The sequence below is a fragment of the Somniosus microcephalus genome, chromosome 9, assembly GCF_052327205.1.
Source record: "Somniosus microcephalus isolate GS21.2 chromosome 9, FLI_Smic_1.0, whole genome shotgun sequence".
NCBI lineage: Eukaryota > Metazoa > Chordata > Chondrichthyes > Squaliformes > Somniosidae > Somniosus > Somniosus microcephalus.
The window spans coordinates 33,056,750-33,079,962 of record NC_140995.1 but is presented as its reverse complement, the minus strand read 5'-3'; the positions used below and the strand labels follow the sequence as shown (position 1 = coordinate 33,079,962).

The 23,213-nt window shown below is 43.0% G+C and overlaps 1 protein-coding gene across 2 annotated transcripts in view; it reads left to right on the top strand.

Annotated features, from left to right (window-relative positions):
* The window catches only part of elovl5 (ELOVL fatty acid elongase 5), a 63,248-nt gene extending 41,591 nt beyond the window's left edge, over window positions 1-21,657 (top strand). For both annotated transcript variants that reach the window (XM_085996473.1, XM_085996474.1), the window contains 4 exons: window positions 5,036-5,207; window positions 7,015-7,139; window positions 13,612-13,746; window positions 17,896-21,657. In XM_085996473.1, the coding sequence (XP_085852599.1) occupies window positions 5,036-5,207; window positions 7,015-7,139; window positions 13,612-13,746; window positions 17,896-18,021 (558 nt within the window). In that variant the 3' untranslated portion in view covers window positions 18,022-21,657. The remainder of the gene's footprint in view (window positions 1-5,035; window positions 5,208-7,014; window positions 7,140-13,611; window positions 13,747-17,895) is intronic.
* Window positions 21,658-23,213: the final 1,556 nt, after the last annotated feature.

Genomic DNA, 23,213 nt, shown 5'->3' with positions numbered 1-23,213 from the left:
TATGATGCTGACTTTAATGTAGTTTATAGATCCTCCCCATATTGCAGCTGGAGCCCCTCGGCAGCACCCCAGACGCTCAGTGCCCAATTTGAACGGATGCTTTAGGGGAAGCCATTATTTAAAAATTGCTTTGCTTCCTCCGGGTGGGCTTCTCCTTGCTGTACAGCCATCCTTAGTTTCTGACCCTCACTTCTTTGGCCGCCAAAGGCCAATGTGTTGAAGAGGTCATTCTGACCCAAACCAGGAGCTCATCAACTGCCTCACAAGTTCTTTGTTTATGTGGCTCAAAGGCTCGGCAGTACACCAACCTCTTTTAATCCAGCTGACTTTCAATAAGAGTCATCTGTCCTCGTTGGTTTCTTTTGATGTTGTTGCCTGTAAACACAGTTAATTGCTTCAGAGGTTAGTTGATGTCTGGGGGAACCTGAATTCAACAATTTCAGACTGTAACCTCGACCCCCTATGTTTTCTTTTCTCTCTCACATGGCAGCTGTTGACGATACTGCCATTGTCATTTACACCTCACCTAGACTCACCTTTTGTTTCTTAACTTGTCCCATTACCATCTCTTTTTGCTTTGCACCGTCATCCCTTTTGTCTTTTAATCTCTCCTGCCTTCCATCCTATCACAGACCTTCCCTTTTGTTCTTTCCTCCCCTCGCCCCTCTCCCCGCCCCTGTACTTGCTTAAAAATCTGTTACATCACCAACTTTTTCCAGTTCTGACTAAGGGTCATCGACCTGAAACGTTAACTCTGTTTCTCTCTGCTGCCTGACCTGCTGAGTGTTTCCAGCATTTTCTGCTGTGTCAGATTTCCAGCAGCAGCAGTATTTTGCAATTGTGCCTGGGTCAACCTCCTTGGATATGTTAATCAATGAATGTTTGCAGACCGGGGCAAAAGTTGAAACTCATTCTCTCTGAATTGAACCCTGAGTTGTCCATTGATCAAAAGCATTGCCAAGTATAGGGGAACTAGAAATGGCTAAGATCTCAATTGCCTGACTATTGAAAAGAATCAGTCAACTTTTGGAAGCTCCCTTTTTATTGTGAGCATGTTCAAAGCGTTGGGCGAGAGCCTGCACTGTAACAGCCTCTATAGTTTTGAACATTCGTAAGAGGTGCTCCAACTTTGCTTAAGACCTTTATCACGAAGGTCTCCACTGCAATCTCCAGTTATGTTGCTATTGTTCTGTGGCAGAGTGCAGTCTAGACAACCGCTTGTCCATAACAGAGCTAATTTGAGTGGTTGACTCTTAGAGCTGGCAGTATTTGTTCCATGGACAATGGTGACTTGGTGGACGATCCTCCTGAGATAGTAATCTCTATTTATAAGCAGGTGTTGTGAGATCTGAATCCACAGTTGCTGCGGCAGGGCCAGTAATAGTCCTCTGCCCAGCGGGTGCCTAACCTTGTGTACTCAACACCACATGCTCTTCATTGGCCGTGCACTATGAGTCACCTTCTGCTTGTATAACACGGTGATTCTAGCTCAGGATTCTGTAGTGTGTGGCACACTCTTTTCCTTTATTGCTGTGAATAAAGAAAGTAAATCTTCAGGATTAATCAATCAGAATACAGCAGCACTATCCCTGCTTGCTATCCTGTATTGTGTTGCATGTATACCAATGAGGCAGCATTACACAATGAACATTATAATATAACCATGATCTCACGTACATCCTCCAGCTTAGCGTCCACCACTCCATCTCTGTTCTCACTACCAGTCATTTCTGATATGATGTCTGGAAGAGGATAATGAATTTGTCCTGGCTGGTATTGCTGTCAGTGTCTCTTCATACACTGAGAATACGTAGAGCACAGAGAATATCAAGAGCAGTCTTGCCTGTGTGACATACTGGGTCTTTAAAGGGAATTGGATGCATCTTGCTAAGTTCAATTACTATCCAAAATGACTTTCTGAATTCATGCTGTGTGCATAGGTTTCTATGAACTTGATACAATAATCTACTTGTCCCCTTCAGGGCCACCTCTTTCCTGTACTTGGGCCTAGAAATTGGAGCCTTTAGCACCGGCTGTTAAGGCTGATTTTGAAGAAAAAATGGCGGCCGCCTCGCTTCTGCCCACTTTCGGCATGGAACGCAGCAGCCGCCATATTGGGCAGGTCGGCAGTCCTGCCGTGGCCTGCCCTCACCTCAAATATTTTAATAATGATCAAGAGCATGATGTCAATCGATGTGCAACACCGAATTGATGCACGCTGAGCAATTTTAGACATCGCCGCTCCTTTTAGCGCCCCCACCAAAGCATGCCTGTGCGTGCAGCTGTTGCCAGCGCGTAGAGTGGCAGAGATCTATAGATCACTGAGAATAACTTCAATAATTATGCAAGGTATGTGCAGCCCTACCGAACCCAGGCTCTGTGACAGGTTTGCATTCCTCACTGATCACTGGTTCAAATAATTTTGCCATTGTTTGCACTAGATGGTGTAATCAGAAATTTTATGACACATGTAGCACGAGTTTTTATAACTTCAAATATTTGGAACCTCAAACGGCTAAAATGGTTCCACCCGAATTGCAGTCATTTAATCAGTTCATGATGACTTTTTTTGATTAATAATTGTACTTGACAAATTAGCCGGTTAAATATTTGAACAGTTGAATTAAACATAGAATTCAGCTAAACTGCAGGTTGCACTCTTTAAAATCTGACAGATTAGTGTATTTTTAGGCTTTCATTTATTTTGCATACCCTCTCTGTCAATCTACGAACACAACCGGGTAACATTGCACTTCATTTTCAAAAATCGCAATTTCCACCGATACTTTAGACCCGACCTACGGCCTCCTGCTGATCTTACTGCCTGAAAGAGCGCGCATTGCATGGGAGATTCTGCGCTGCACTCATTTAAATTAGCAGGCAGCGCCTTTTTATGGCTAGCCGTTAACCTTGGCCCGCGGTGGCACTGCCCGTTTTTGGGCTTTATCGAATTTCCAGGCCATGATCTTCACGTTCATCTCATTGTTTCCCTTGGTTATCTCATCGGACCAATGCACTTGTTAACTTCCTCATAATGTTTTTCATGGATAAGCAGCTCAACATAATCAGTTTTTCAAGGCTGAGTTCTTTTCATTCCCATTTATGACAAGCGCACATCAATTTTTTTGGCAGGTGCCTCTCCTGCATATTAATTACCTTTGTAGACTATCTTCACATCCGACAGCTTCTTGCAGACATCCTCCCAGGTTCAGCAGGTTTGCCACACAGTATTTACTCTCCGGCTATTTCCTGTCTTGCATGATCAGCCTCTTCTTCGGGGAGGGGTGGGAGCGATGGTGGCTCACATTTTCTTCTTCTTAGGCAGTCCCTCGGAACCGAGGATGACTTGCTTCCACATTAAAAATGAGTTCTCGGGTGACTGATGAGTCTAATGCGGACCTACAGTCTCTGTCACAGACGGTGGTTGATGGGGCGGGTGGGTGGGGTGCTTGGGTTGACGTGCGCTCCTTGCGCTTGGCTTCCGCTTGCTCACGGCGAAGAGACTTGAGGTGTTCGGCGCCTTCCCGGATGCTTTTCCTCCACTTTGTGTGGTCTTGGGCCAGGGATTCCCAGGTGTCGATGGGGATGTTACACTTTTTCAAGGAGGCGTTGAGGGTGTCCTTGAAGCATTTCCTCTGCCCACCTGGGACTCTCTTGCCGTGCCGGAGCTCCGAGTAAAGCACTTGTTTTGGGAGTCTCGTATCGGGCATGCGGACAATGTGACCCGTCCATCGGAGCTGATTGAGCGTGGTCAAAGCTTCGATGCTGGGGATGTTGGCCTGAGCAAGAACACTGACATTGGTGCAATAGCAAAATACTGCGGATTCTGGTCTGCTGAGTATTTCCAGCATTTTCTGTTGTTATTACTGACATTGGTGCGCCTATCCTGCCAATGGATTTGCAGGATCTTGCGGAGCCTGCTGTATGCCTCAGAGACATGGACAATGTACAGCAGGCACCTCAAAGCACCGGAGAGGTACCACCAACGCTGGCTCACATACTGTCAGGCCTTCTACCAGATACTCAAAAGGCCTGAATGTTAAATTGGCATTTCTTTCATTGCCCACGTTCTGCTGCCACACCCAAAATGCTCTCCGAACAGCTGGATTTGTCTCATCTACACAGTTTGAAAGGCTAGTTTGTGCTGTTAGCATGTGCTGGTCAGGATTATTGGAACTCTGATGTGATTAGCTCCTCCGTCATGCAGGAGTCACATTGCACAATATGACATGTTCATGAGTGAGCTTTATTGTCCAGATAAACATAAATTATGCTAATTTGGATTTCTGTTACTGCCAATAAAGTAATTTCTAGGCTTCAATGAATTTATAGTAAACTGTGCTAAACTTCCTGTGTTGTGGTACAGGGCCTGGTTTTAGTACTGGAAAATCTTACAAGTTGTTTTTGTTTTTAATTCCATTTAAATGGAATGGAATGACCCATATGTTGGTGCAATAGTATAATACAAGCTCTGGGGTAAATACTTGTAATCACGCAAAATTATGCCCGCACGTGAAATGATTTAAATGCTCATTTTTGGTTTGATGCCGAGTGCCACAAAAGCCTCTTGCGGATTTTTGGACAAGGCTGTCGGCAGCTCCGGGAGGAATTAGTACACCATACACCTGGTAGGTAGCATAGCCATTTTTACCTCCAAAAATCTAGAAGCCGCCAACGTGAAATGGGCAGTTATTCCCTTTTTGTTTCTTCAAAATATAAATCCTCTGTTTGTGATTTGGTTGTAGTCAAAAAATTTCACTCGAACCTCTTGTGTGGTCAAACTGACACATCCTGGAACCACTGCTGAAGACTTCCATTTAGTGTCCTCAGTAAAGCACAGTATTTGCCAAATGGCACAAAGAATAATAACATTTGTCCCCTGATGTTTTGCAACCTACTTCATCAAATGATTTCCCTTTAGCCAACAGATAAATTGATGCACTTATAGACCCTGTGCGAGCTATTAAACAGATAGTTTTTATGGTGATGCATCCATGATAAACTACATTTAAGCTTTATTCCCTCTTTTTCACAGATTATCCGTGTCCTATGGTGGTACTACTTCTCTAAAGTCATTGAGTTCATGGACACTTTTTTCTTCATTTTACGAAAGAACTACCATCAGATCACTGTTCTGCATGTCTATCACCATGCCACCATGTTCAACATCTGGTGGTTTGTTATGAACTGGGTGCCCTGTGGTCATTGTAAGAGAGATAACGGTCTTTCCTTTGTTAGGAGATTTATTTTAATTTTCAACGAGCAACTAAACCTAAACATGTTTGTATCTTTTATTTTAATTTTCTGCTAAGTGCATTATTTTGAAACTTTGGCCCTGAATTTCTTTGAAACTTCTTGCCAATGCAGCACGTAACTTTGCCAGCAGTGCGGCGATAACCTTGTTTACGTGCGTAAGCAGCAGCACAATGTCCAAGGATATTCAGGGGCTTTAATATTTTGCCTGCATTTATTGGGATGGTTTACTAGGACAGTGCCTCTTTACAAGGGGGTGTGGATGCTTATGTTATTTATGTGTGGTGCACCATTTGGGTACTGGTCAAGGCAACCTGTACATCCCCTACTGTGTGACATCTACTGCGATTGGCTCGGATCTGAATTATTGTGTCCATGTTCAGTATTAAACACCAGGCAGTGACCCTGCCTGTCAAGTGTGCTGTATAAATGCAAGCCATTCCTAAGTCACGAATGCTGCAGAGGAACTGAAAATTTTTTTTTAATGCTGAGTTATTTTGGGTTTAGTTGCTCTTCAGAGCTTCCTTTTCAAATTGACAGCTTTGTCAATTTTACAAATTTAACAACCAGGCATCTGTCCTTTCAAGGCCTAATATTTTGAAATAGTTTACTTGAAAATTACTGTTTGATTAGATTTTAATTTTCTTTGAATTGAAAAACAGGCCTGCTTGAAAAGGGATAAAGCATCCTTTTAAACATAAAATACTATTGACGATTACTTTTGCTTAAATCATGGATCAAATGGAGGTTGTTAAATTTTTATTGCCTCTTTATGTAATTGAGGTATCTCTTGATAAATGAATAATGTCCTTTAGCCCACGTGGTTAGGATGAGCAATGAACTAAATTGACTCGGATTTGGCCCAATTCTGACCAGTTTAGATTTAGATGTACATAGCCTTTTAAAAAAGAACAATAGTGTACAAAAGCAGAAGCACAAAACATCCTGCACGTGCATTACTTAACGTTTGCTGTTCAGCCATTGCTAATTGTAAATGAAAAGTCATTTTTCATACCTTGTCACATTTACTGTTATCTGTTAATTGAGAGGAGTTTCAAATTGCCCTGGCAGTGTGGTGGGGCCTGTCAGATTCTTCGCAATCTGTTGGTAAAATATTCATTTGATGCTTGTGATCCAGTGATGGGTGCTAATTTATGCTTCTGCCATGTAGGCAATCCAGTTGATGGTAGATAAACGTCTGACCCAGGGAAATTAAAAAGAGGCTTGAAGAGTGGCCCCTGTGACAAAGCTGAATCTGAAGGCTCGTCCCTAGCATTTGGCCTATGGTGCTTTCTGCTATGTACTTATAAAATTTAAATTCCAGTTTAGTAATCCATGTACCTATATATCTGATGCAGAATGTGCTGTGTTTGATCACCAAACTCTATACAAGTTTCTTATTTGAGAGCCCATTTAGAAGGAAACCCATTGGAACTATGTAACTTCCTGACTGTGTGATTGTGCTTTTATTGTGTTACTAGAGCTTAATGTAGCAACAAGAAAACCGAATGCCTTTGAAAATTTTGTAATATCACTTCCTAAATGTAATCTCTACCCTTTCAGAGTTGTGCATATGTGGCTCTTATCTACAGAACTCAGGAGGATGAGTATGCAGATTGGATCCCTTTAATAGAATTACTACATACACTGCTTTTCAAGACCACTGTTTTTGGTTTTCATATTTTCCAGATTTTAGCATTAATGTATTTTCTTGTCTGTATCTCCATTGTGTTCAACTGACACGCCCATGTTTGTTTGCAGCCTTCTTTGGGGCCACACTTAACAGTTTCATTCACGTGCTGATGTATTCCTATTATGGCCTTTCTGCTATCCCAGCCATGCGACCTTATCTTTGGTGGAAGAAATACATTACTCAAGGGCAGTTGGTAAGTGTCATTTTCCTCAGATACCCGGAAACGTGTGAGCAAAGACCAAATTTCCAGCATTGCTATATTTTGTCTTGTGCATGGTTTTTGATGGATATCTGTCAATAGCGGAGAGCTGATGTTGAAGTTGTCATTTGCACTGGAATACAAAGTCTGCAGTTTTTTTTATTTTGTGCAAATATTTAAATGTAGCTTTCTTCCTCCTCCTCCATGCCTGATTTCCTTGCTGGTATGCCACACAGCACACTTTCCAATTGGTAACTAATATGATTTTGTATGGTCTTTACAACTTTTGGATGGTGAGCAAATGTTAATTATCATTGTACTGGCCTGTGATAAGATGGCAGTGCCATAACTTAGAAAATGTCTGTGGGAAAGGGGGAAAATGGAGGGTTCTGTCAGTGCGTTACAAAAATCCTGAAAAGGAACGTAGTGAGGAGGAAAAAAAATCAGTCAGGCTCAGCAGGGTTCATGGGTAGAAAAGTATTTGGACCCTATCCAGGGTAAGGGAGAATTGTGACATGAGGAACTCTTTGATTCCCAAAATTGAGAAGTGAGTTGGTGAAGTTGGATATGATCTTTCAGGGAAGAGAATGTAAAGTGGTGGTCGTGGAGCCTGGACTTTACTGGAATGTGTAGATTACTTTTTGTTAATTATTGAGAAAGCTCAGTGAAGGGCCAAAGTCCACAGTGTAGGACACCAAGAAGGTTGAAGAAAGTAGGAGAGATGATGCTTTCCTTTTAAAAGTCTGTAGATCGTAGGAGGGTCTGATGACAAAGCGGGGTGATGAGGTTAGCATTTAGAATGACATATTTGGAGTTTAGGTGAAACAAGAGGAATGTCCAGAGGAGCAATAATCATATCAATATTGGTAAAATAGAGAGACAGCTACAATGGAGAGAAGAAGATTGGAGGTGAGAGAAAGATTGCTTATCCAACGACAAACTTTATCTTGTATTGTGTCCAGAAGTATGAGAGAGGTGATAAAAGAACCTTCCCAGATATAGATGTATTCAAGTCTTGGGGTTTATGGAGACTTGAGATTTAGCGAAGAGGAAAGAAGTGTTTGGCAAAAAAGGGAAACGAAATTTCTTTGAAAAAAAATATTGAAGAGATTGAAAGTTCAATTCCAAATCAGTGAAGATTGTGAACCTGAGCATGTCGATCGATGAATGACTAAGGGTGGGGCCATCAAAGACGAGAAGTGAAGGACTTGCAAAAGTAAATGTGTCTTTTGAAGAATTGAAAGAAAACAAGATTTTCATTGCTCTACCAAAGAGCATGGAGGAGATCAACATGGAGGGATTCTGCTGTTGCACCATGAAAAGGATGAAGGCTTTGTGCACTGTGGACATGCAGTCTGAAGAAAGCTGATAAATGTAGAGTGGAATCATCAGTAGAGGTAGAGATAGGCTTGGATGATGAGCGGGAGAAGATCTTCTGCAGAGAAAAAGAGCAGAATGGGCAAGAGCACAGAGCCCCAGGGAACCCCTGAGTTAATGCAGAAAGAGACAAATGACGAGACAACTGCAGTGCAAATAAGGATATGAAAGGAAACCGGATAGCCATGAGCATAACTTAAGAAGTCCACATTGTCAGATTGCAAATAGTGTAAATGAGTGGTTAAAGAGGTGGTATGGAGGGAAAAGGTTTAACTTCATTAATGATCGAGATCCTTTTGGGGTAAGGTTTTTGTAATAAAGATTGAAATAAATAAACAAATGCAAGAAAACTAGCGAAATGCATTAAACATAATGAAGAAAGATTTAAAGAAGGTACAAATGGGTAAGGATGGTCACGTGGAAGAAATACATATTGGAGCCTGGAAAGAAAGACCTAATGTAAAGCAGGGTAAAGTAAATTACAGTCAAGCAAGCAGATGGATGACGAAGGATTTTGCGTTGAGAATAACAGCGAGGCTAACAGCACCCACTGTTAATATGGAGTAAATCGGACAGCAACTTCCGCAGTACGCACACGTGCAATAAAACACGGAAATCTGGAAGTTGCAGTCTGAGTTACCCTGCTCCTCCATAGGCTGTGCTATAACAGTACCTCGCCGATAGACTTTGCATCGAAATCAATGTAAGGGCATGAAGCTGCGGTATTTACCCACTAAACTCGCCAGAAAAAGTAAGGGCTGGTGCATTCAGGTGTAAGTGAATTTTTAGCAACGCGATAAGTCATAATTACTGCCAAACAACCTTTTTGGCCCTGAAAATTTAAAATTTTACAAGTTTGGAGTCTCATTCCTTCAGAGTTTAATTAGTGTAGGAATTAAAAACATTTTTTTAACTTTTTCTGACTTTCTCTTTTAACGCTCTCTCTCTCTTAAACCTACCTTTCTTTCCTAATCTTTATTTCACTTTTTGTACATGATGTAAATCTAATTTATAATTCCTGGCTTATACTTCCTGGTTTAGACTCTGCGTGTCTCAGTGAGGATACTTCAATCTGATTGGTTGAAGAGCCGCACTGTTCTTTCCCAGCTCACACAGGCCACAAATCCCCTGTAGAGGGCGCCGCGCTAGATCAGATGCTCGATGGCCGCACGTCTTCGCTCAAAAGCCCGCAAAAAGTCTGTGGGCAGCTGCCAGCATAGTGAACGGCGAGTGCCGTTCTTTTGCCGCTGACCGCAAAATCCGGGCCACTAGTATTGTTTCAAACCAGATATTATTTGAGGGCAACTTGAGGTGGGAAGAGAAAGAGTCAAAGTAAGCAGTTTTTATACCAATTGTTGGAATAAATAAAATGGTGGGACTAAAGTATTCAACGTGAAGTAAGATTTGGATATAATTGGAATTTTAGATATATGGTTCAAATTTCCAAAAGAGTGACACACTGCAGAATATGAGATGCTTTAAGGAAGGCAGAAACAGTGGGGGTGGGGAAGCGATGAGGGGGTAATTTTTAACTTCTCCACCTGGGGGTAGTCTGCTGGAATGGTTCGCTTGCCCGTTGTAGAACCTGCCTGATTTTCATCTCATTCAAATCCACGGGCCAGCGATCTGCTCCGAGAGATTACCGCCCAGGCAGAGAAGTGGAAAATTACCCCAAAAGTTTCACCTTATTTCAGAAGGATGTGAATTTTGAAAAGGATCTACTTATTGAAGTGGGATAAATTAGAGTTAAAATTGGGGATGGTGGGGGGGTGGGGCGAGAGATGTCCTATGGTTGCTATGTTCCTAGAAGTAAAGGGAATTAAGGGTTACGGGGAGCGGGCAGGAATTTGGACATGAGTCTAGGTTCGGATCGGTCATGGCCCTGTGGGTAGCGGAGCGGGCCCAGGGGCCGTGTAGCCTGATCCTGCTCCTATTTCGTGTGTCTAATTCTGTTCGATTCAGGAGATGGTTCTGTGATAGTGGATTGGCGGTTAGGATCAGATCAGCCATGATCTTATTGAATGGCGGAGCAGGCTCGAGGGGCCGATTGGCCTACTCCTGCTCCTATTTCTTATGGTCTTATCATAAGCATAGCGGGAACATGTTCTCTGATTGCTATTTCCAGCAAATTGTTCTAAAAGAATGCATTTTCAATTTAACTAGAAATAGTGATCAAAGAAAATCTTCCACCCATTTTGTCCAGGATTGTGGCGCAAACGGGTGGCGGTAAGTCGCTCAATTTCTGGGCCAAAGTAAAATACCAGATACGTTGATAACACACTGTAGCCTGGGAATTCTCCCTTCCTCTCATGACCAAGTATGGGCAGTAGATAAAGTGATATTGCATTGTATGGTTCAGTGAAAGATCTAATATCGGATATTTAAACAAGAAATACATTGGGAATCTAGATCTGTGTTAAAGTAGGAATTTGAATTGTAGCAAGTTGGGCTTAATGTAGATACTCAAAAACAGATAAAATTGCAGTTTGACATTTGGTGTATGAAAATAGTGGAAGAAGTTGTCAACAGTGCTAACAAGCAGCGCTTACTCACCAATAACCTACGAGCAGAACTTTGCCGGAAGTGCAGTGGAAACCCCGTTTACACATGTGCTCCAATAAAATTCCCCCCCCCCCCGCCCCCACCAAGAACTCCAGCTTTAATTATCACGCTGAACCCCCAATATTGCACATGCACATCCATTATTGTCAAATTCATAGAAGGGACCAAAACCTCTGTATTAATGTGGCAAGTTGAAAAAATAAATTAAAATTGCCCTGTCAGTTCACTAGTTTTAGGATGATACTCCGTATCTGGTATTTTACTTTGGCCCAGAAATTGAGCGACTTACCGCCACCCGTTTGCGCCACAATCCTGGACAAAATGGCGGCCACTGCTCTTAGTGCCTGCCTCTGGCATGGGACTTGGCGGCTGCCATTTTGGTTAGGGTCTTAGCGCTGCTGAAAGCAACGCTGGCCCTGGAGATGCAAATATGGAGAGCGTGATGTCACACGCCGACTTAACGTCATGCTCTGCGAACTTGGACCTTTGTGCTCAGGTTAGCGCTGGGTCCTAAGCTCGCTCTGAAAAGCGAACGTGCAGCAGACTAACAGAGACGCTGTCAGCACTTCTTAAAGGAACACACACATCTTTCAGGTAAGTTTGCATTTAAGCTTTTGGACTAGATTTTTTATATTTTACTGAAGTAGTGGCTTGGTGCAATACATGGTAAAAGTTTTTAAAGTGTGCAGGGAGTACTGCTGGATGCTTGCAAGGCCACGAATGGTAAAGGATGGCCTCTGAGAAGACACAAAATGCTGGAAATGCTCAGCAGGTCAGGCAGCATCTGTGGAGAGAGAAACAGAGTTAACGTTTCAGGTCGAGATGCTGCCTGGCCTGCTGAGTATTGCCAGCATTTTATGCTTTTATTTCAGATTTACGGTATCCGTTCGCAGAGGGAAGAGGAAGACACAGAAGAGGAAGACACAGAAGAGGAGGAAGTAGAAAAGGAGAAATCAGAAGAGGAGGGAGCAGAAGGAAAGATGCAAACCAGACAGCCCCTTTCTGGCCGGGATATCCGGGATGGAATCATCCTCCTGTGGTACCAGTGACCACACCCCCAATTTCCCTTTCAACATTTGCCCCACACCTTACCATCCCTCTGTTACTGACCATCACAATGTCCTCTTGGCCACAATGATGAAATAAAAGCCACCACAAAGCAAACTTTCCAATCCAACTTTATACATCAATCCATCCAATATGACATCAAGAAATCAACTAATCACTCTTATGCATTCCCTTAGTGACTGTCTTGTGTGTGCCTTTGCCTATCCTACTAATGTCACGCAGTGCTACCTCAGTGGCTGCAGTATGGCTGGTGGAAGGCTGCTGACTTTCAGTGGGGGACACTGCAAATGGCCTTGCTGGTCAACCTTGAGGAACTGGTGGCTGGGAGTGTGAAATCGAGTGACGGTGTTTCTTCTTCTTCACTCTCCTCTCTCTTTGGTCAACCACTGGCTGGCCAGGCTGCATTTCTTGTGTGTGTGAAATGAGAAAGGCACAATGGTGGAGTTGTGCTGAGGGGAGGGCGGGAAAGCAAGAGGTGCAAGTGAGAAGGAGGATAACATATGAGGATACCAGCATCTTGTATCCTTTCAGCCCTGCCGCTGGCCAAGGGCTCAGCCATACCCCTGCCAAGAATGGCCAGCACCGTCTCCTCCAAGGGGGTGAGATGAAGCCAGGAATGGGAGGTGTGCCTCATGTTTGGTACAGATTGTTGGTTGGTGAGTTATTGGGGGGTGGGGAGTCATACATTAAGAAGTGTGTGAAGCTAGTGATGCAGTTGGCAGGAGACGGCTCTTGAAGATGCATTCACTGGCCTGAGGTCATGAAGCTTCTTTGGGCACTGGAGCCTAGTTGTGGGGGAGACACTGCTGGCAGCGACGGCCTCGATGATCTGGTCCCACATCTTTCTGGTGGGCCTCCTGACCCCTGTGGGTGGAGGGCCTCTCTTGCAGTGTTGACCCCTGCACAAAGCTGGAGTGTTGCGTCCGAGACCCTGGGTGCCCCTTCCCTGGATTGCTGAGTCATTTGTGTTAGTGCTGAAGCACTTTTCCCATTTTTTTTAGGTGTGGAAGGGAATTCAGCTTTAAGAGTTGAAGGCTCCGATTTGGGAATTCTTTTTAATGTTAATTTTTTTTCAGACGGCAGTTGAGTTAAAAACTGCCTATTTTTACATGATTTTAATTTTTTTAATTTTAGAAGGCAGTTCCCCTTTAATGAAATGACAGCCTTGCTTTAAGAGAAGGCTGTTCGTGCTGTAATGATGCTACGGCCACGCTACATTGGGTCTCCTGCCGGGACTACCGCCACGAAAGTGGCCTTTCATGATAAGTTTAGCGCTGGGCTAATGTTAACTAGCCACCAGCACCAATACCCCGGTCCTGCCAGCGCCATCAATTTTGGCGGCCACTATCACAGGCCCGCAGTGGCACTGGCAGGTTTTTAGTGATCTCGAATTTCTAGGCCTTTGTCTTTGCTTATAAGTTGTTCAGATACAGATCCTAAATTTTTCCAATGTTTTCAGCTCCAGTTTGTTCTGACGATAATTCAGACTAGTTTTGGTGTTTTTTGGCCGTGTGGATTCCCAAGTGGCTGGCTGTATTTCCAGATTGGCTACATGATCTCTCTGATTATCCTCTTTTCTAATTTTTATATTCAGGTAAGTGATAGCATTAGGCAGCTGTTTAAATAATCTGCTCTCATTGCTTCGTTTTTGTGCATTCTGTATAACATATACCATTTAGTACTTTCAATTTTATTTGAAAATCCCTGTGTAGGGTATGCGTATGGAAGCACTGCTTTGATGATTTGTGAATATGTGTATTTTTTTTTTAATCGAAGCGGCCTATTATCTAGATGCTTGACAGATATTGGGCTATTTTGGGGGACATAGTCTGCAGTTTTCCTCCACTGTGTCTCCCACCATTACCACATTCTAATCTGCACCAACTGAGAAATAAGTTGCTAGTCAGTTCTATTTCTTCCAACTTATCACCTTAATTAGTGTAAATAAGCCACTTGGCAAAATCACCAAATAATTAAGGATAAGGAAAGCTATTTGACCCATTGTAGAGAGGCCCTGAAGTCTCCATTGCAGCATCCAATTGTTTCTGAAATGATTCCAGGGTTTCCGCCCCTAATACTCAACGCATGGAATAGACTCCTGAAGTGATCAGTCTTTGTGTCAAGAAGAACACTCTGATATCGATCCTAAATTTGCCTTTTACTAGTTTGAACCTGTGCTTCCTTGTGCTACTCTCACAATGTAATTTAAAGTAATTTTCTGGATTTACCTTTTCCATTCTGTTAACCGTTATATAAATACCTCTGTAAGATCAACTCTCAGGCACATTCTTTTTGATGTTGAAAAGCCCAAGTTGCTCCAATCTTTTCTCATAACTCCGATATTTGACGCTAGAGATCAAACTTTATGGCTATTTCCTGCAGTGCTTCCAACCATTGAAGAACATCCTGATATCAGTCCTTTGTGTCTTGGTGCACATTGTGCTCAAGCTATGGTCTGACGAACGCACGGTGCGGTTTGAGCATGGCTTCCTCTGACTGCTGTTCTGGCTATAAACATTCCATTGGTTTTGCTGTTTGCTGCTCTGCATCGATTGAACATTTTGAGCATGAAGTCTACTAAACAACTTTAGCTTTAACATCGTTCAGGGAGCACTTGTGCCGACCATTATTCTTTCTTATGAGCAGTACTTTACAGTTGTTTGCATTAAACTCCATCGGCCATTGTTCTCTCCACTTAAATATTTTGTGCAACGTATTTATTTAATTTCTGATCATAGAATTGAACCATAGAAATTTACAGCACAGAAGGAGGCCATTCAGCCAATCGTGTCTGTGCCGGCCGAAAAAGAGCAATCCAGCCTAATCCCACTTTCCAGCTCTTGGTCTGTAGCCTTGCAGGTTACGGCACTTCAAGTGCATATCCAAGTACTTTTTAAAATGCGATGAGGGTTCCGACCCCCACCACCCTCTGGGTGAAAAAAGCTCTCCTGAACTCGACTCTAATCCTTCTACCAATTACTTTAAATCTATACCCCCTGGTTATTGACACCTCTGCTAGGGGAAATAGGTCCTTCCTATCCACTCTATCTAGGCCCCTCATGATTTTATACACCTTAATCAAGTCTCCCCTCAGCCTCCTCCTTTCCAAAGAAAACTACCCCAGCCTATCCAATCTTTCCTCATAGCTCCTTTGGTTCCACTGCCCTTCCTACTTTGGTATCATCTGCAAATTTGACCAATTTGTATTGGGTTTACGAATCTAAATCAGTGTTGTAAATTAGAGACTGTAGTAATCCCAGTACTGAGCCCTGGGGCACTGCACTTAGTACTCCCCTTCCACCCTGACATTAACAACAAGTACTTGTTTTCTGCTCTTACACCAATTCCTTAACCATTCCAAAGATTTACCCTGAATCTTCACAGCCTTGAGCTTAACTAACGGCCTTTCATCCAGAACGTTGTCAAAGGCTGACATGAATCAACTGAGTGGCCTGCGGGTGGCGCTGTCCAGGGAGAGTATAAATACTCGGGCACGGGCCCAGCTTGCGCAGGACATTCTTAACAGGAACTAGTGAAGGACACAACTAGACCTCCATGTTGTAAAACAGTTGGTTAAAGCTTTGTTTAACGCTTAGGCCAAGTGCCTAGTAGTTTTCTTACGTCAAAGGCTTTTTTGGAAGTCGCGGGACATCATGTCCTAGGCAATGTTCCCTCTCATTTTTCTTTTGGTGCGCGGTACCTTTAAATTTGCTGCACGGCCGTATCTTTTCCAGCGACAGCAGCTGGCGAGCGGCCTGCGCGGAACCTCCTGATTGGTGTGCGACTGCGCACCTTAGGGGGAGCATTGGTCAGGGGGCTTCTCAGCCCACTTGGGATGGCACTTCATCAGAAAAGTCAGAGAGGTGGGTAATGCAGAATCTTCCCCTTCAGAATCCATCCAAGAGAATTTCCCCCCACTTCACGCAGGCAGTAAACAGCAGAAAATGGCAGCAAGACTTGCTGCAGAAACACAATGGCTTCAAAGCTTCATGTCAAATCATTTTGGAAATTGCAGTATTTACTTGTAGGCAATGTTCTCGTTAAGCCACGCGGCTGCGCAGCTACCTGGAGGTCCTGCGCAGGCCGCTTGCCGGCTTCACAATGGAAAAACTGCGCACGCGTGGAAATTTGATTGGGCCGCACAGCCTCTTAAAGGGGCCGCGCAGCCAAAAAAACAATTGGAGGGAACATTGCTTCTAGGTCCTAAAAAATAAATGTCTACCATACAGGCCCATTGATATGGCAAATGATTGGTTAAAAAGTCACACAAGTACAGGTCATGATTATTAAAAACACACTGGCCCTGAACTTCTGTGGGAGGTCTTCCAGCGTAACTCTGAAAGCCCAAAAAAACGCAGCGTAGCCCAGTTATGCTGGTCCCTTTCGCTTTTTTGGCAGTTAAGCTGGTGTCACGGCAGGAGAGCAGAAGGTCCCCTGAACAATTTCACAGCCATAACGGCATGCAATGTGTAGCCTGGCAGAGAATCACTGCCATGAAAATAAAGAAGTTGTATTTTTACTTAGTGCCTTACCACATCCCAGGTAATCTCAGAGGATGTCACATCCACATTGTGAGGAAAGGTTCCAAATTACCAGGTCTGTTTTCAGACCTAGGTCGGGGAAAAAATGCCCTTCTTTCTCTTTTTTTTAATATAGTTTAGGCACTTTGAAGTGGAGGTCTTGAGGGAGAGGGGCGCTCTCATAGTTTTTATATAGATAGCGAGTCAGGCCCACTTGCTTGCTACCCCGACTTACCCATAAAATACACACAAGCAGGATTAACTGCTGTGGTATAATATTTGTGCTCCTACTATTTCCTGCTTATTCACTTGCTGTCCAAGTGAGAGAGAGTTAGGCCCCGATTTTAACTGCTTGGCGAAAACCAGGCGGTGGTGGCGGGGCAGTTAAAATAAGGCGAGTCACTTACCCTCTCTGATCCCTCTGCCTTCCCGCCCTGTCCAGATCTTAACCTTCCTCTTTTGAGCCGGCAAGCGGGACACCCGGAGGAAGAAAGCGGGATCCGTCTTTAATTATGCAGATTGGGTCCGATTAGGTCACCAGGACCCGATCTGCAATTTCAGTTGAAGGTCTGAACGGGAGGGGAGGGGTCAGTGACAGCTTCCCCGTAAGGCAACCCTGTAGGGAGCCAGTTCCAGGGCCAGAAGAGGTCCAGGAGGTAAGTTTTAAAGTGTTATTTTAGGTTTACTTGTGGGCCAGGAGGGGCAGGAGTGGTCCTTGGGCCTCCCTTGCTACCCCCTCCCGATCATGCCCAGAACCTTCCCGCCTCCACTGACTGCTGGGGACCGTTCCCACGGTGGCCTGCCGCCAGGTGCCCACCCTCGCCCGCTGGCCAGGTAGTCAATCTGGCCGGGTGTCGGGCAGAACTTTGCAGAGATTTATTTAAATGAGGCACTGCTATTAAGCACCCTTCCCTGGTAAACTCGAGGCCTTAGATTCACTACGGAATACTTTACTTACCCATGGTCCTGAGCCTGTATATATAGATATATATATATAACTATATACCACTATATAAAATACAAGAAACCGGGGGAGGGACAGAGTTGTTCTTTGTGTGTTACTGGATTGCATACAAATACACCTTTATCCAAGGCTTTAAGAAGAATTGCCTGTATACAAGATACTCATTCATTAGAATTGCCTACAAGTGGGCTCACTGTGCTATGCTCTGCAAAAGAACCCACATTCATTTCTTTTCTCTTTTGTGTTCGGACAATTTCAGACCTACAAGAAAAAGAGCGCTTTCAAAAGGAAAGATTGTCTAAATGGTTCTACAATAGCTGCGAATGGACACACAAATGGCCTCTCTACACAGATGGACCACTATTCAGCAAAGAAAACCCACTAAGATTCCAGGGCTAGAACTGCGTTTTGTCAGCACACTAAGATTTTTGTGATGTTCTAAGGCAATTTCAAAAGTTACCAATGTGTTAACTATGTCCAGTCCTGCGTTATCTAGCCATATAGGGTAGGAATTTGGAACTGAATATTGTTGTGATCAATAGGGAAAATAAATTTAGAGAAACTTCCTTATACAAAAAAGTTCCTAAGTCTTAGCAAGGTAGGGAAAATCATATCAGCCCTATATAGTTTTAAAAATGTTAGATTATTTTCTGAACGAGTGCAATGGACCCCAGTGTGAATCAGGTAAAATGTGGTTGATTTTAGTTTACAACACTGTTGTTGCCTTACTGCTTATTTGTGTGTTAGGTACTGTCTTGTATTCACTTTAATCTTAAACCATATTTATATGTTTCAACTGAAATGTAATTTGGCACAGGGTGTTGACCCACATGCCTTAGCTCTTATCTAAAGTTGCAATGCTGCATAATTTTATGTTTTAAATGTTTCAAGAATCCTATACCTCTTTCTTGATTATAAATACTTGGCTTGCTGGTTTTAATAAAATAGGATATGGTTGTGTTGGAACCACAGTGTAGAAGCAGATGATTGAGTGCGTCATAGATGTGTTTCACATAGTCAATTCCTCTAGTGCAAATGACTATCCAACAATAACAGCCTGCTCAGCCTATCCATCCTCTTCCTTCTACTGATTATGTCCAGTTTGACTGGTCAATAATGGTCAACAATCATACACAAATCTTCTGTTTCCACTTTTGCTAGCGGGCGCAGTTCCAAATTAGTCCCTCTTCATCCTGTGTACCTTGTACTTGCCCAAAAACTCCAATCGCTCTTCTCAGGAATTTCCATAATTGTTGTTTGTCAAAGGCTTGATGCATTGAGATAGTCTGCTCTGTTACCACAGACTTTAAGCTGTAGTTTATCAGGTACCTGGACCGCCTACATTTGAGGAGGAGCTGAAAGCCGTGGCCCTATGCGGTGTTGAGGTAAAATCAGAAAATGCTGGAAATACACAGTAGCCCAGTGGGGATCTGAAAGAGAAAGGACAGTTACTGTTTCAGGTGCTGACTGACCTTTGTATCTTCAACATTTTCCGTCTTTTATTTCAGATTTCCAGCATTCATGGTTTTTTTTTAAACCTGTGCGGTTGAGTTAAGCCGGCACACACATCTGCTTATGTTACAGGGGTACTCACCTATTTTGAAGTGTTGGTTGGGTGCCTATTTGTGGCGCACAATATGAAAAAAAAAGGATATGAGGTAACTTAGTCTGTTGTTACCTGTCTTGTGTGAGTGAGGTGAATTAAATAATTGTCCCATAGTTGCTATGGCCAGGTTATGCAGAGTACACATAGTGCTGGTCCCATTACTTCCAAAATGCAAATCATTACTGCGCATATGCAGATGCTTATGTGGTGCATTGTGTATGTGCGGCGGCACTGCTAGTTTATGAGGGAGCCAAGCCCCCGAAAGTGTGACCCGGCTGCACACGCGTTGAAATTATTTGCTGGCGTGAGTCCTTCAGCCTTTGTGTGGGGGTGGAACTTACATTGGTAAGTAGATAGGGAGCTTTCAGCGCAGGGCAGCATCTTGATGTGCATTGGATTCCGGGGCAGCCCAACGGCTTTTTAATTTAATGTTGCGGGTGGGTGGAGAAGAGGAAAGTGTTCTACACTTGCCGGAGGTGGACTCTGCTCCAAGTGTAGCAGCCCATACTTGTAGCACACGTTGGAAAGCTGACTTTGCCGTCTAAACGATTTTATTTTATAATTGCAGTGAGAATTGGTATTTATTAAGATAACTTAATGTTTCGATGAGGTATCCAGTGATTTTAAAGTATAACTGTTATGCAGCAGTGTCGCATTAAATAACTCGTGCAGTTACACGTATGCCTTAAAAATAAATTGCAGGGTCCAAAGCTTTGCTGCAGGGTTACCCGATGTGTTGGTGAACTCTGTGCAAAGAAAGAAAAAGTCCATGCAGTTTCTAATTTGCATTAATCAGCAGTGTGATGACCTTAATTCTCTTCCATATTTGAATTAAATGTTTGTTAATAACTAGCAAGTCTCAAATGCTTTAACATTACATTAACAGGTACTGCGATATACTTTTAAACAAATGGCATATTGTCCTTTATTACTAATGAGACAGTGTCATACCTAATGAAATATTATCCCTAACTATTATTTAAAAAAAATCCCTGCTCTCTTTAAGTGGACACATCATTTTTGGTGGTGTTGTAAACTGTGAGTAATTCAGTGACTCTACCTGCGACTATCTCACTGTAATTACTGCTCTTTGGCCAACCCATACAGAGAATGCATTTGATTGATGGGGAGCATCATCCAGTTTCCTTATCCCTCCCCATGGAGCAGGGTTTACATACCCCACCTAAGGTATGCCAGTATGTAAACATCAGTTAAGACTGGAAGTTGCACCTTGTCAGTTAATACCTAAAATGAAGCACGACAGCTACGATTCTGCGTACGTTAATAGTGGACTTGAAAATTCAGTCAAAAAAGACACAAAGAACCCAATATGCATTAATGAAGCTGCAATCTTTTTTTAAATAAAGTTGAGTTTGTAGAAAGGTATAATCAACATTCTACCTGAATTTTAATCATTTGGATATAAGGTACTGAAACTGTACTTGAAAATCCCAATATTTATCCCTCAATCAACATCACTGAAACAGGTTATCTGGTCATTATCACATTGCTGTCTGTGGGAGCTTGCTGTGCGCAAATTGGCTGCCGCGTTTCCTACATTACAACAGTGACTACACTTCAAAAAGTACTTAATTGACTGTGAAGTGCTTTGGGACGTCCGGTGGTCATGAAAGGCGCTATAGAAATGCAAGTCTTTCTTTTCTTCATAGTCAATCACTTTGTGGAAAAATCCTGAAAAGCACTCGCTTGATCAGGTGACAATACCTTTCACTGGCCTTACAGCAGGAGAGTAGCCAATGCACATTTTCCAACTCCACTTTTAAAGTTTATAATGGGAGCAAAATGTTTGAATATAATTATCAAAGTTAGACTTGCAAAACAACCAGGTTCTCCTACAAATGTAGGGTTTGTGATTGTTTTAACTGCTGCAAAACCAAGAGCAGAATCCCGACTGTGAATGTTTACACAGTGCAGTGCTGAACGAGAAAGCACGGACTAACAAATTGAAACAGGAAATATCAAAGAACAGTCTTTAGCTGAGCCAGAATATGTGACCATAGTGGAGACTTGCTAGAACTACTGAAGCATTGTCTTTTTTCAGTTTTAGTGGAGAGTAAATGCCAAGGGTTCTTCAAAATGTTACATTGGTTTCCCTAACTTCTCTCAAAACAAAAGTGAACACTTGGTTTGTGGGATTTAATCGAAGGCTACAGATTCTAAGCAAAGCTGTTCTGATCGTCTTAATTAAGTGTGACAAACTGTATCCTTTTTTCTCATACAGGCACTGAATTTTTCAGTTAATGCTGCTCTCAAATGTCAAATCACATTTTTTTTGTTAAACTTTAATCATGAGTGTGCTGGTTTAACCTGTGTCTGAGTAACTTGTACATTCATCAGTTGTAACATCTGCAGATGGACTCGAAATACACAGAATTAAAATCTTTACTAAACTTATACCGTTGTCCTAGTCTATTTATAATTCAGCGATATGCATAACACACATTCAAGGACAGTTTACTCCCACTTAAATGTGACTCTGTTATCACATACTGGCCTCTTATCGTACTGCTGCTGATAGCGGTCCTGACTTCAGTGAAAGTGCTGTACAATAAATAAGGTTCTTCCAGAGACATAGAAACATAGAAGATAGGAGCAGGAGTAGGCCATTCGGCCCTTCGAGCCTGCTCCGCCATTCAATGAGATCATGGCTGATCATCCAAATTCAGTACCCTGTCCCTGCCTTCTCCCCATATCCCTTGATCCCTTTAGCCTTAAGAAATATATCCAACTCTTTCTTGAATATATTTAATGAACTGGCCTCCACCGCCCTCTGTGGCAGAGAATTCCACAGGTTCACCACTCTCTGGGTGAAGAAATTCCTCCTCATTACAGTCCTAAATGGCTTACCCCTTATCCTTAGACTATGACCCCTGGTTCTGGACTCCCCGGTCATCAGAAACATCCTTCCTGCATCTAGTCTGTCCAGGCCTGACAAAATTTTATAGGTTAAGATGAGATGCCCTCTCAATCTTCTAAACTCCAGTGAGTATAAGCCCAATCGACATAATCTCTCCTCATACGTCATTCCTGCCATCCCAGGTATCAGCCTGGTGAATCTTCGCTGCACTCCTTCCATGGCAAGAACGTCCTTCCTCAGGTAAGACCAAAACGGCACACAATATTCAAGGTGCGGTCTCACCAAGGCCCTGTACAACTGTAGCAAGACATCCTTGTTCCTGTACTCGAACCCTCTTGCTACGAAGGCCAACATACCATTTGCCTTCTTAACCGCCTGCTGCACCTGCATGCTTACCTTCAGCGACTGGTGCACAAGAACACCCAGGTCTCTTTGCACTTCCCCTTCTCCCAATCTATTGCCATTCAAATAATAATCTGCCTTCCTGTTTTTGCCACCAAAGTGGATAACCTCACATTTATCCACATTATAGTGCATTTGCCATGTTTCTGCCAAATCACCCAACCTGTCCAAATCATACTGGAGTTTCACGACATCCTCCTCACAGCATACCCTCCCACCCAGCTTTGTGTCGTCTGCAAATTTGGAGATATTACATCCAATTCCCTCGTCCAGATCATTAATATATATTGTGAACAGCTGGGGTCCTAGGACCGATCCCTGCGGTACCCCACTAGTCACCGCCTGCCACCTGGAAAACGACCTGTTTATTCCAACTCTTTGCTTTCTGTCCGCCAACCAGTTCTCTATCCATGTCAATACCTTGCCCCCAATCCCATGTGCCTTAATTTTGCACGCTAATCTCTTATGCGGGACCTTATTGAAAGCCTTCTGAAAGTCCAAATACACCACATCCACTGGTTCTCCTTAATCTATTTTACCAGTTACATCCTCAAAAAATTCCAGTAGATTAGTCAAGCATGATTTACCTTTTGTAAATCCATGTTGACTTTGTCCGATCCTGTCACTGCTTTCCAAGTGCTCTGCTATTACATCTTTTATAATGGACTCTAGCATTTTCCCCACTACTGAT